The sequence below is a fragment of the Rhamphochromis longiceps genome, linkage group LG1 (genome assembly GCF_057381845.1).
Source record: "Rhamphochromis longiceps isolate RC_006_pf linkage group LG1, R_longiceps_female_GT1.1, whole genome shotgun sequence".
NCBI lineage: Eukaryota > Metazoa > Chordata > Actinopteri > Cichliformes > Cichlidae > Rhamphochromis > Rhamphochromis longiceps.
The window spans coordinates 27201732-27215826 of NC_140557.1; the positions used below are offsets into that span (position 1 = coordinate 27201732).

The window sequence follows — 14095 nt, forward strand, 5'->3', positions numbered from 1 at the left end:
CGACGCAGAGAAGCTCTGAGTGTTTGCAAAAATTTCTCTTCTCAAATCTGCTTTATTTTGTCTATGACCTTTTCCCACTTATCGCTTGCAGTATCAGTATGCATTCTACTCCTACAGTGATTACTTCTCACTCTGTCAGCTCACCTTGACTTTACCTGTCATCCCTCTGTCTATTTTTTTTCTCACCTCTTATTAGTTGTGCCTATCTGAGTCTGTGTTAAGTACTCATCTTTCTGTCTCCTTCTCTGTCACACACACACACAACTTCATCAGCTATTTCCTCAACTATTAATTCATTATTTCGTTAAATATCAATGAAAAAGAACCCAACACAAACTGAAGAAAAAAAATGTTAATCCCATTCCTCATACGGCAAGCTTTACCTTTACTTTAAAATCATGAAAATATTGTCCTAAAAGTGCTAAAAACTATGAATGCATTTGTAAACATTCCAAATTAGAGCAATACTCCTTACTAGTACATTAGTTTCATGCTTTTACCAGTTTGTATGACTCAAACATCATCATTCACACGAATATAGGAGTAAGAAGTACTTGAACGTTTCTTGTAAAACAAAAAATATATATCTAAACCACTATTCTGTCTGAAAACAGAATAAAATGCAGCAGTATCTACCGAATACCAAGAGTAAACATGTTGTCCTCTATTGCCGTGAAGCCCCTGTCAGCCTGTCACTAACAAATATGTCACCTTTGTTGACCCTTAATTGTTGATCTGCCTTCAGCTATTCAGTGTCATTTTAAATACTTGAGTGCAGCAGTGAGATGCATCATGCTACCACGCTGTGTCAAAATCAGATCAACAGTCCCTGAGATTGTCACGGACCCGGCTCTGGAGGACTCGGGGGTCCGTGACCAGTTTTGACTGTTGTTATTGTTGTTAGTATTATTATTATTTGGTGATGTGTGTTTTCTCCACAATGCTGTGTTAGTCTGTGTCCCACTCGTATGTATAGACAGGGTGTGGGTGTATACGTGTGTATGTCTGCGGGTGTGGCTGGAGGATGGAGCCTGATGGGTGTGGCCCTGCGAAGGACTGGCCACACCTGAAGTTCCTGCCACACCTGTTGGTGATCAGGGCTCGTCGGGGGAGCTACTTAGGAGAGTGTTGGAGCTCCCACCGGCGCGGGATCATTGAGTTATCGTACCAAGTTAGTGTGTCAGCATATGTCTGTGTTGTTCGTATATGCCCGCCGAGGGTTAGTGTTGATGGCTGCCTCTATGGTTTCTCTGCAGGAGGAAGAGTGGTCCAGAAAGGCAGCACGCACGGGGTGTGCGGAAACACAACAGCGGGGAGCACGAGCACGAGCACAGACGTCGGAGGGAAGCACGCACACGGGGTTCAAGGGAGCAACGCGGAGTTATTGTGTTTACAGTTTTTCACTGTGAATAAAGAGCACTGTTTGCATCGCAGAGTCTGCGTTTTGGGTCCTCCTTTCCCCACATCCCCACGGTCTGCCAGCCAGACCGTGACAGAATGATCCCGCCAACCACCATGGACCCAGCAAACTCAGGAGTTGCCACGGAGGAGAGATCGCTCACGCAGCTATGGGATTACTGCCGGAGCGTAATCCAGGCTGTAGACCCACACAAGAGACATATACAGGTAGTGTTCTTTGACAATTATCTCTCATTCACTACCTTCACCATGAACTTTTTGGACATTAACAACCTTAGGCTATTGGTCACTATTTTACGAGAGAGCTCTAGTTTTGATTTATTCGGCTTGGGCAGTCCGAGCAAGGAAGGTTCGGCTGCTCACCTAGAAACTCTAGCCGCTTGGTTTTTTGCGCATCGGCGGAGGACTTTCCCGTCGATGCTTGTGGCACAATTGTTTGATCCTCCATTACAGAAGGGATGTCGCACTCGCCATCATCACCCCATTACACCTCAACCCACTCCTGCGGTTTCAGTCCGGTCAGCTGGCGACGGACCGACAGCACTCATTACCGCAGTGAGTAAACCCGACTCATTTGTTTCTATTACTCCTGTCATTGAAAATCAAAACACAGATGAACAGCAGAGGACTGTTTCTGTACACCCGGCCCCGCCTTCACGGAGGAGAAGGCGTCCTCGCAAGCAGCGTTCAGCCACCTCTACACTCACTCCTGTGCTGGTCGAAGGCTCAGGACCAGCGGCTCTGGACGCCACAGTGAGTAAAATGGACTCTGCCGGTGTCGTAAATTCCCTTCCTGTGAACATGGACATAGAGACTATAGCCACTACGGCAATTAACAATGGAGAAACTGTAAGAGGTGTAACTGAACTCCCAGTGGGGATTTTTGGACCACCGACGGACGAATGTGGCCTGAGTGCTAATGCTGGGGCAGAATTTTGCATAGACAGCCCTGAGGTAGTTAGCTCAGAGTCGGTGGGGTCCGAAACTGTTTGCTTTACCTCCAAAAACTCAGAAGATGTTCACTCTGAGACTGTGAGCTGGGAGCTAGGGAGTTCACAGCATACAGACCCAGATGACTTTTTGGCTCAGTCTGGCCATATGGAGACAGAGGTTCTCCCCAGGGCTTCCCCAGAGGCCGAACTGGAGGCCTCAGTTGCCTCTGGACCCCTGGAATTTGTTGAGCCAGCTGTAACATTCTCATCCTCTCCACCCTTCATAATAGCCATATCACCCTCAACTCAGTCCGCTGCCCAGCTAGTAACGGAGTCTGCTGCCCAGCTGGTGACTGAGTCTTCAGTCCGGTCAGCCTCTCACCTTCATCCTCAGTTGGAGGTCGATATGCCTGCTGGACCACCTCTGCCATCATTTCACCCGTCTGTCCCTGCATCGTTGGCCAGTCCACCGGGAGCAGCGGCCGCACCATCATCACCTCCTCCCTCTGCAGCTACTTCTCCACCAGAGTCCCATCAGACTGCAGCGACCGCAGCATTCTCGGCTTCGCCATCTGCATCACCTACTCTACCTTCACCTTCCCCACCTGCAGACACCGCATCACCATCTTCACCTCCAGATCGACCGTCAGTAGCTGTAGCGCAGCCGGAGGTGCTCAGGGTGCTCGGAGAGCGGGAGGAGCCCGCACCGCCAGCTGTGGAGCCCTGCGAGCCGGAGCAGGAGCCCGGTGAGCCGGAGGAGCGGCTCAGCGTGGCGGAGCAGGAGCCCTGCGAGCCGGAGCAGGAGCCCGGCGAGCCGGAGGAGCGGCTCAGCGTGGCGGAGCAGGAGCCCAGCGAGCGGGAGGAGCTCGATCTGCCCGAGCCGGAGCTCAGCGAGCGGGAGCCGGAGCTCAGCGAGCGGGAGGAGCTCGCTCTGCCCGAGCCGGAGCTCAGCGAGCAGGAGCAGCTCATCGAGCAGGAGCAGCTCAGCGAGCAGCTCAGCGAACCACCAGCAGAGGAGCTCGGCGAGCGGAAGGAACAACCGGCGCTGCCAGCCGAGGAGGAGCTCGGCGAGCCGAGGGAGCTCTCGCTGCCAGCCGCCGAGGTGGAGCTCTCGCTGCCAGCAGCCGAGGAGGGACCCGCTCAGCCGGAGCCGGAGGTCAACGAACCAGCGCGTCATGAACCGTGTGCCACACCTCGCTGTTGCTCACCGGAGGAGCAGCGCCGCCACCGGACCCGAGGCAGGCCGCCTGGGGAGCAGCGCCGCCGCCGTCGGACCCGGGGCAGGCCGCCGGAGGAGCCGCAGCGCTGCTACCGTCACTGGATCCCGGGCAGGCCGCCTGGGGAGCAGCGCCGCCGCCTTCGGACCCGGGGCGGGCCGCCGGAGGAGCAGCAGCGCCGCTACCGCCTCTGGATCCCGGGCGGGCCGCCTGGGGAGCAGCGCCGCCGCCGTCGGACCCGGGGCAGGCCGCCTGGGGAGCAGCGCCGCCGCTACTGGGCCCGGGGCTCGCCACCGGAGGGGCAGCAGTGCCGCCGCCACTGGAGCAGTGGCAGGCCCCCAGAACCGTTTTTCTGCTGTTGCCGGACCCGTGGCTGCCCGCCGGAGCTGCAATGTCGCCACCATTGGACTCGAGGTAGGCCCCCTGAACTCTTTTGTTATGTTGATGGGCCGCCTGAGACTGTTTTGTGGCATTTTTTCTTTTTGTTGCTCCGCTGCGGGATGCGCGGTCGGACTCTGGGACTGTGACCATGGGGGGGTTGTTTTCTTTGGGGGTTTTTGCTTGTTTTGGTTCTGCCCTCCGTCCTGGACCTCCCGCCGCCCGCCCTGGGTTGGTTGTACTGTTTTTGGTTTGTGTTTTTGGGTCGTCAGGAGCCGACCCTTAGAGGGGGGGTACTGTCACGGACCCGGCTCTGGAGGACTCGGGGGTCCGTGACCAGTTTTGACTGTTGTTATTGTTGTTAGTATTATTATTATTTGGTGATGTGTGTTTTCTCCACAATGCTGTGTTAGTCTGTGTCCCACTCGTATGTATAGACAGGGTGTGGGTGTATACGTGTGTATGTCTGCGGGTGTGGCTGGAGGATGGAGCCTGATGGGTGTGGCCCTGCGAAGGACTGGCCACACCTGAAGTTCCTGCCACACCTGTTGGTGATCAGGGCTCGTCGGGGGAGCTACTTAGGAGAGTGTTGGAGCTCCCACCGGCGCGGGATCATTGAGTTATCGTACCAAGTTAGTGTGTCAGCATATGTCTGTGTTGTTCGTATATGCCCGCCGAGGGTTAGTGTTGATGGCTGCCTCTATGGTTTCCCTGCAGGAGGAAGAGTGGTCCAGAAAGGCAGCACGCACGGGGTGTGCGGAAACACAACAGCGGGGAGCACGAGCACGAGCACAGACGTCGGAGGGAAGCACGCACACGGGGTTCAAGGGAGCAACGGGGAGTTATTGTGTTTACAGTTTTTCACTGTGAATAAAGAGCACTGTTTGCATCGCAGAGTCTGCGTTTTGGGTCCTCCTTTCCCCACATCCCCACGGTCTGCCAGCCAGACCGTGACAGAGATATTGTGCTTGACACATGGGGGAGCAAACAAATAATTCAGCACCTCTTATGTTTTCTTGCATTTGCAATACTTTAGGACTTATTTTAGATCTGACTCATCACAAGCGATGCCTGGCAATTTATTGTATTTACATGTTGTATTTACATAGAAAATGTCAAAGTGGTTCTAGCCCAGTAACACTAACCTATTTTAAACTGACATTTACAAGCATCAAATGCTTATTGGATCATATATTATAACTGTATTGTTCAATTATGCTTCATAATGTGTTTCATATTTGGTGAAGTAGTAGATGTGTGGAAGTTTTGTACTCATAGTACAAAAAAACAGATTATCATTATAAGAAATTAATATCTTAATGAAACCACACGCAAATTACTTTACAAAAAAAGGATCATAAAATAACATTTTGAATGCAAATGAAGGATCATGTGGGCCATTCAGTCATTAGATAAGAATAAAAAGAAAACAACTTTCAAGGTTCTACTATCATACTAATTAAACAAGTAGGTATATAAAAGATAGTTGTCAATTGAACCTGTGTTTGCTTCACGTGTTAATACTGCACCGTCTAATGTGCACCTGGGAATTTTTTATTTTTTTAAATGTAACGTTCCAAACATCTGCCAGAGTTCTCAGTGTCACAATCTGAAATCTAAATTGGTAAATTTCTGCAATTAACCAGGAGGCATCAGCAAGACTCCTAGTGGAGTTTTCCAAAAGCTAAATATGCTTGTGCCATATGCTTCACTGAGAAATTCACTGTATCCCCACCCACGCACGCACGCACGCACGCACGCACACACACACACACACACAGAAACACAGTCTTCCTGTAGAATCATGCAATGCATACGGTTTAAGATTCCATCCCATTTTGAAAAGATGTCTGAAAGGATTCATCACGGTGACAGCACCACTTCAACACATTTTTCAGTTTGTCAGAAGTCTCTTTCTTAGCACTTGTTCCTCACTTCTCCTTGGTGTCCTCTGGTGTATTACCCTGAGTCCCGCTCAAAGCGCACAGCAGGGGATTAGTCCCTATCACAGCACTCACTACCCCCAGATCAGTTCACCAGGGTTAAGGTGCAGCTTTTTTCTGAAGATACCGCTTTTCTTTGGGAGAATTCTCATAGTGACGCGTTAAAGGAGACCAGTCAAAGTGGAACATTAATGCTATGATAACCTATTTAAATTGCATTCCTATAAATACTCTTTCTATTGCACACTTTTGGTCTGTCCCCCCTTCCGTCTCTTTAACTCTTAGGGTCTGTAGGTTTACATTACTCCATTACACTCTAGCAAAAAAACCCACAATATTTAAGATTTATATTCTAATATATATCTCACCTAATATATATTAGGTGAGATATATCTTTGATATATATTTATATATATATCAAAGCACTGTGGGATCTGGACTATTAAATGTGACAGCAAACATCAATGACATGGGTGAAAGACAAATAGAAAAATCCAACATATGGTCATGTGAAAGAGTTTTCACAGGACTGCAGACTCAGTCCTGCAGATTAGCACAGACTCTGCAGTCCTGTGAAAAACTAAGCACACGTATATTGCTTCCATAGAATTAGGAGAGTAAGTAGCAGCCAGGTGCTGGTAATCAAATCCATTTGATTAATTGATCATTAACATGTCCGAATACCTTTATAAAAGCAGAAGCAACTTGCTTTTATAGCAATTTTTTGGGCAATTTAATGGTCTGAAGCCAAAGGCTTACCAGGAGTGGACATTCCAGCAAATTCATCAAAGTCAAACCATGCAATACTCAAAGAAAATGCAAAAAGTCTGCATCTCAGACTTATTCATTGCAGTGATTTTCTCATCATGGTCCGACAGATCTTGTGCTCCTTCCGTTTTTGTCCTCCACCTGCTTTCTTCTTTTTCCAGCAGTCTGTTAGTCTTTTCTCATAACTTAACTTTAAGTCACTTGAACCACAGTAAGTTTCTCAGGGGAAACATTATTCAGCGTCCCCATTATTTCAGCCCAAACATCACATTTTAGTTATTTTTTAATGGTTGCCGCTCCTGTAGAAATACTTCGGAAAGTTGCCCCTTTTCTGGCTTTCTCTCTGGACCTCAGACATAATTATCTTATGTTCTCAAGTCAGTCTTTCTCCTACTTTTCTGCCTCAGTGGTGCCGGCTTCTCTCTTACATTGTTGGTGCTTTCTCCACCTCACATTCAGGTAAGCATGCATACTATCTGTATACTATCTGGCAGCACAGCAATAGTATGCAGATGCTTGATTGACTGCTCTTATTTACTAACATATGGAATTTTGTAGGATCAAAATTGTTGGATGTTTCTATACGCATGAAATGAGTGCCACTGTCTTTTGAGCACACAAGAGGAAATGTACAGTCATGTCTGGCAAAAACCAACCACAGCAAATAAGCTCACCTCATACCAACTGTCAAATACGCTAGTTGAGGGGTGGTAATTTGTTCTTGTTTTGAATCCACGGGACTTGGGTATCGTGCAGTCATTGAGTTGACCATGGACTCCTCTGTATACAAAAGTATTCTAAAGTCAGATGTGACTTTATCTGTCTGACAAGTAAAGTTTGTTCAAAAATTAGTCATGCAACAGAAAAATGAAAACAATCAAGAAGTTTCAATGGCTCAGTCCAGACCTCAACCTGAATAAAACGCTGTGGGAGGACCTGTGCTGAACTGTGCATAAAGGAATGACGACAAACCTCAATGAACTGAAGCAGCATTTTAAAAAAGAATGGGCCAAAATCTGATGTGAGAGATGAGAGACATCAGCGAGAGACTGATAATACCCTATTGGTTTAAAGGTAATTCTACAAGCTACTGAATGAAAGGCTGTACCTAAGTTCTTCAATGAACCTTATATGTCGACTGATTATGTATGTAAACAAGCACAAATTATACATCGGCATCTGCAAGTGTGAAAACATTAGCTGTGACAGTCCACATCTGTCTGCAATATCAATTTTTTCGTCTTAAACTTTTGGGTGCTCTTAATTTTCCAGGAACTCTCAACTGATAATTCAAGTTTGATATTTATTTTTGTAACTGTCTGAAAAATGTGTTTTTAGCACATTTTTACAATCTGCTTATATAGAACATCACATAAGGTCTTCTTATATGAACACCCAGTGTCCATGCTACTAACATTAACATGTAACATTAACTTTGCTCCTAGCTCAGGGTTTACTTAAATATTAATAAAATTATAATGCTGCCTGGTCAATACAACACAGCAAAAATGAATTACATTGAGTAAAAGCCATGCTTCCTATATGTTCATAAGACCATCATATTCAATAAATAGGCAGATGCACATCTGTGCATACAGTCAAATTTCTAAAATGTTTTATCAGATTCAAACCTTTCAACATTTTCATCAAACGGCCATGTCTGTCAACTTCTATATACTTGTCTTGGCCATTATACACCTTTTAAAATTTTGCTTCATCACTGCAGTGTAACAGCATATTACAGTACATTTCCTACAGAGAAATATTTTCACAAGTTTGTGATTCAAAATTTCCTTTTAGGGGTAAATGAATTCATCTATTTTACTGCAACATTTGATTCTAATGGCACTAAAAAGGAAGAAGTAATATTGAGCATTCAAACACTTCACGAAGAGATACGTCAACAATCCTGATTATTAAGAATTTACAAATGCAAGAACAATTATGATCATATTAAAAATGTATAAGTTTTTAATATGTGTGCGAGTTTGTGTTTTTCCCAGCCCCTCACAGACATTTAAAACTCTGCCTCTCTGTGAATATTGTGAATATTACTAAATTCTTTTTTTTTATATCACTAGGTATTCTTGTAGCAATCTGGCATGCCAACTTTTGCCCAAAGCATTTTGATATATTGTGATAAGCTCATGTCTCAGGAATCCTAAAAAGAGATCAGTGGCTACAGAAATGTGATAAAATAGTTATATTCTGATTTTGCTTAACTGTGAGTATGATATCAGGGTAAGTCAAAAAACTCTCAAGCTTCTTGAAAACATTCACTTTTTCTATATTTTCTATTTTCTACACAAACAAATGGCTGACCAAGCACTATGACTTGACTAATACATACACATAAATATAGTTGCCAAGAGTAAATATACTTCTACACTGATCAGCTACGATATTAAAATCGTCTGCCTTGACCTCAAGACCTCTAAAGACATACCGTTTTGTCAGGCATCTAGAAGTTAAAAGCAGATCCTTTTAGTCAGTCTGGCTATTCCATTAGATGCTCAATTAGATTGAGATCAGGGGTATTTGGAGGCTAAGGATACACACGCTACTGTGCCATCTGGTTCAATTGCAGTCAGGCACATTATGCATGTAGTGTGTTTGCTAGTCTTGGCCAAGCATGGAATGCCAGTGCTTCCCACAGCTATTTAACTGAAAATACCTTAATTAATTGACTTAGTTTTTAAGTCTTATTCTGCAAAAGGGCTTTTCAAGAGTGGGAGTTTTAAGCATAATGTGAGGACAGCCAGTGGGAGATGAGAAAGTGGGGACAATCGAGACTTTGCAAGGAACATAGGCAATTGTGCTCAGGAATGGTACACTTCTGGGTACAACAAATTGAACTCTTTGACATATTATTGAGACCATTTTTGAACAAAATTTGAAGCATGCCAAGAATTAAATGTGGTCATCAAGAGTGTTTAGGCTGGTTAGATTTATCATTATAAAATCCACGAATGGTATAACTCAAGGCTTCCTGCCTGAACATTAACCAGAGCATCATACCACCTCCACCGACTTGCCTTCCTATAGTTCATCCGTCTGTTTCTTTTCAAGTAAATGATCATGAACACAAGACAGCAGGTCACCTTTCTGGGCTACAATAAGTCATCTCGGGGATTGAATAACGCAGTCTGCCTTCACTGCCCATGCACGAGCTTGACCCTTTTGGTGGTTTGCTAGCAGTCCTTTCTAGGAACAGGTTCTTTCACTCCTCTTTCAAGAAGCCATCTATATCCACTGTGAGCGACCATCTTTGAACAGAGGCGGGGGTTTACGACACCAACTCTCTGCCATCTATAATCCAGTTTTGAGATCCCTTCCCAGACGCCTTAACACCCACTCACATCCTGGGCCATCTGACCTCAGGAATTCGCATGATAAGGTGGGGCCAGGTTTCACAATGAAAACACCCAAAACTCTGGCTGATTGGGACCCACACCCAGTTTCACACCTTGGCTCAGGCGATTAGAGGATCATCAGGGGGTCCTTTTGTCCCTCCGTGGGGGGTTACTCCCACTAGGTTATATCTGGGACTCTCCACCATTTGACCTTAGAACTGAAGAAGCTTCTCGGATGAGAGGTGAAACGTCTTCAAGCAACTTAAAGAAGTCCAGACGCTTTTCTTTGCAAGCTCCTTTGACTACGATGACCTGGATGACTGAGAACCTTCACAGACACTTTCTAGGAACACTTTTTACTGGTGCAAACTTTGTCTTTAATTGCTTATATCTGCCAATTTTTTGTGCCTATCTCAACAAATTACAGAACTGTCTAGCTGATGCCAAATATATTCCACCTTCGAAGAGCTTCATAACAAGGTGTTTTTCACTTCACCCTTGGGTGCTACTGCTGAAATGTTAAAATAATTGAAATATGAAAATGCTGCTACGCAAGGGATCAGACAAATTACGAAAAAAATATATTTTTGGAAAAATTCGATAACACAAAATTTGTCAAAAAATAACTGTAATTTGTTGTAATTAGCCACTTTACTTTTAACAAAGACAATTGTCATTCCCAGCAGTATAATCCAATAGACCTCAGATTGTCCTCCTCCCTATTGTGACTAATCATCTGCATAGAAGATGCTCTTCATCAGCCCTCCCGTCTGCTCACCCTAGCTGTTGGCACCGGCTGCCATGATAATGACTGAGGCTACTCTGAGACTATGTTTACTAGCTGACAGCGGCACCCTGCTCTCTCTGTATGCTCCAGCAAGCATTTCCATTTAGCTCACTTCTGAAGCTCCTGCCTAATTTCTCTTTGGAGACAGAAATCCTTTAAACCCCATTGTATCCCGGGGCAACATATTTACTGAGGGCTGGCTTTCCAATACCTGAGAGAGATTAACACTGCTCCCTGATTTATGAATCCATGCCACCCACCCACAGGCTTGGTCAGGGGCCCTAGCTACTCTACCCTGCTACTTCCTCTTCTCTCAATGGGATTTAGGAACACACAAACACACACTTCCCTACATACGGCAGAAGTGGGTTTAAGGGGAATATGCATAGATCATCTCTCTGAATTTCCCCCAAGAGAAGAGAAAACAGAAATGACCTGGGTGCAACTGGCTGTCTCGTGAGTCAGTTAACAAGGTAAAATCAAACTCTAAAGTAAACTTAATATGGCCTAGACAGAATCAAGCTGAATTATTTAGAAAACTATCTTTTGAACTGAGTTAAATTATATGTAAATAGATACTCTAGATCTGTCATTATAATATAGAGATGTAGTCAAAAGATCTGTGACAGCCATCTACTGTTTTTGGCATCCCACCATCTCAATAGCATCACTGGCTGTCTGTGACTGAGGTGGTCGGACGGCTGCCAGACTGAGTGACAGCCTGCTATTTGTTCATCCTGGATAGTCAATTGCTGAGCATCTGTACTACAGAAACAACAAAGCTGCTGGCAAAGAGTCCAGTGTATCAGACTAATACACCGAGCAGACTATTATTCTTATTCAGTCGAGAGGGTGTTTTAAAATTCTTCTAATTTGTGTAGTAAAGCACTGAATTACAATACAAATTAGCAATTCAATGTGTTATGCCATGAATTATGAATACAAGTGCAACACTAAAAAATCAGACAGTTATTGTCAGGGTCCCTGTGCCTACCCGGTTGGCTCAGTACGGCTACATATGTTTTGTATTCCTTTTTTTATTTTTTTCCTGCTCTCTCCTTTCCCCTCTTTCCCTCCTCCCTCTGCCTGGGCGGAGCTTACCTGCGGGCTCCTGCCCTTGGCCCACGCACCTGTGGCTCATCACGAGTGATCCAGCTCCTTTATAAGACGGCAGCCCTGTGTTTCTCGTCGCTGGACCGTTGCCGACCCTCGTCAGTGTAACCCCAGCTCAATGACTTCAGAAGTGTTTCATAGCGATTTACCTAACTACCCATTCGTGTCTCTGTGTACAGATTCCCTGGACCTACCCCTGTGTTACCCGAGTGAGTGGAGTGTGAGGAGTGGACGGAGAGTGTGCGTGTCTTTCCCGTTCGTGTGTGGACCCCCGGAGCCCGGCTTTCCCCTCACTTTTGTAAATAATCACCTGGTGCATCATAATAAAGACTCTTGTGCTTTCAAGACCTAGAGCCTGCGCGTGAGTCCGTTCAGTCCCGTTGTGACAGAACGGTCCAGCCACAATGGACTCAGCAGGCTCGGCGTCACCCGCCCCAGCCCCGGTCTCGTTGGATGAGCTGTTGCAGCGACACGAGCATATGTTGATGCGGCTCAGTGGAGACGTTGCCGCTTTGTCTCTGGCTCTCGCCCAGCGGACCCCGTTGACTGACTCTCCGCCCCCGCCAGCCTCTCCGGCAGACGAACCCATCCCGGGCGCGAGCGCGTCTCAGCCCGCAAGCGCGGCCCAAACTACACCTGTGGTCGTCGGGCATCAGCCTCCCTCTCCTGAACTGTTTCATGGTGAGTTGGATAAGTGTGCAGGATTTCTCACACAACTCACTTATTTTTTTCGTCAGCAAATTCACTGGTACCCTGGCGATGGAGATAAGATTTCCTTCTTTGTGCAACTGTTACGTGATCGCGCTCTACAGTGGGCCCAGGCAGTGCTACGATCCCACCCCGACATCTCCTACCCCGAGTTTTTGTCTAAGTTTAAGAGCGTTTTTGACAAAGGATCCGAGGCTGCCGCCGCCGCTCAACGCCTGTTAAATCTTAAACAAGGTAGACGCAGGATGTCGGATTATTCTGTCAATTTCTGGGTTTTGGCTGAGCAAACGGGGTGGGGGCAGGAGGCGCTAAAGAGTGCCTTGCTTAATAACATCTGTGATGAATTAAAAGGCGAACTAATAAGGCTCGCAGAGACCTCCGGGGGCGGGCCTTTCAGGAGCCACGGGCGCTCTTGGGCCCACCAGCGGGGGAATGGAGGGCTAAACCCAGTGCTGCCCACAGTGGCGAGCTAAGCGAGGAAGGCGAGCAGCCCATGCAGCTGGGTCGCTCACGGCTAACACCCGCGGAACGTCAGCAACGCATGGTCTCTGGTGAGTGCCTGTACTGCGGCCGTAAGGGCCACTTCATTGCCACCTGTCCATCTCGACCAAAAGGGGGCGCCCGCCCGTAGTTAAGGGAGTACTGGTGGGCGACCTGTCTAGTAAAAGCTCCCTTCCACGCTTAATGTTACCGGCCAAGTTAACAGTTCACACAAAAACCCATTCTGTGATGGCGTTAATTGACTCTGGCGCGGAACAGAGCTTTATCGATTCAGCCCTCGCGGAAAAATTAGGGGTTGGGTCTGACCCTCTACCTCATCGTTTACATGTCACCGCCTTATCTGGGCAGCGGCTGCCTGATATAACCCATGTCTCAGAGCCCGTGTCACTCACACTCTCCGGCAACCACACCGAGGTTCTAAGCCTATTCATGTTTAAAGCTCCTCAAACACCGCTTGTCTTAGGTCACCCCTGGTTGCGACAGCATAACCCTCATATCGACTGGAAATCTGAATGCGTGGTAGGCTGGGGAGTGGATTGTCACATGAACTGCCTCCGGGCTGCAACTCCGCCCTCCGCGTCTCCTCCAAATAACCTGTCTGAGCCTCCGGATCTCACCTCTGTTCCACCTGTGTATCACGACTTGGCTGAAGTTTTTCGTAAAGATCTTGCACAATCGTTACCACCTCATCGGCCGTATGACTGCGCCATTGATCTTCTCCCAGGCACCACACTCCCCACCTGTCGCCTTTATAGTCTCTCCCAACCTGAGAGAGCGTCTATGGAGAAATACATCACGGACTCACTGGCAGCAGGCATAATCCGGCCATCCTCTTCCCCTGTGGCAGCCGGCTTCTTCTTTGTAGAAAAGAAGGACAAATCTCTCCGGCCTTGCATTGATTACCGCGGCCTTAATAACATTACGGTTAAGAACAAATACCCCCTACCGCTCCTTTCCTCGGCTTTTGAACTTCTGC

General features: G+C 46.8%; 2 protein-coding genes across 2 annotated transcripts in view; one reads left to right on the plus strand and one right to left on the minus strand.

Moving 5' to 3' along the window:
- pcdh9 (protocadherin 9) overlaps positions 1–14095 on the minus strand; it is a 202372-nt gene that overhangs the window by 35526 nt on the left and 152751 nt on the right. The window lies entirely within an intron of this gene.
- Positions 1326–4232, plus strand: LOC146678844 (uncharacterized). Its single transcript, XM_085412091.1, has 3 exons — positions 1326–2228; positions 2400–3982; positions 4219–4232. Exons 1-3 carry the CDS (start codon positions 1498–1500, stop codon positions 4230–4232), a joined length of 2328 nt encoding a protein of 775 aa, XP_085268217.1. The 5' UTR covers positions 1326–1497.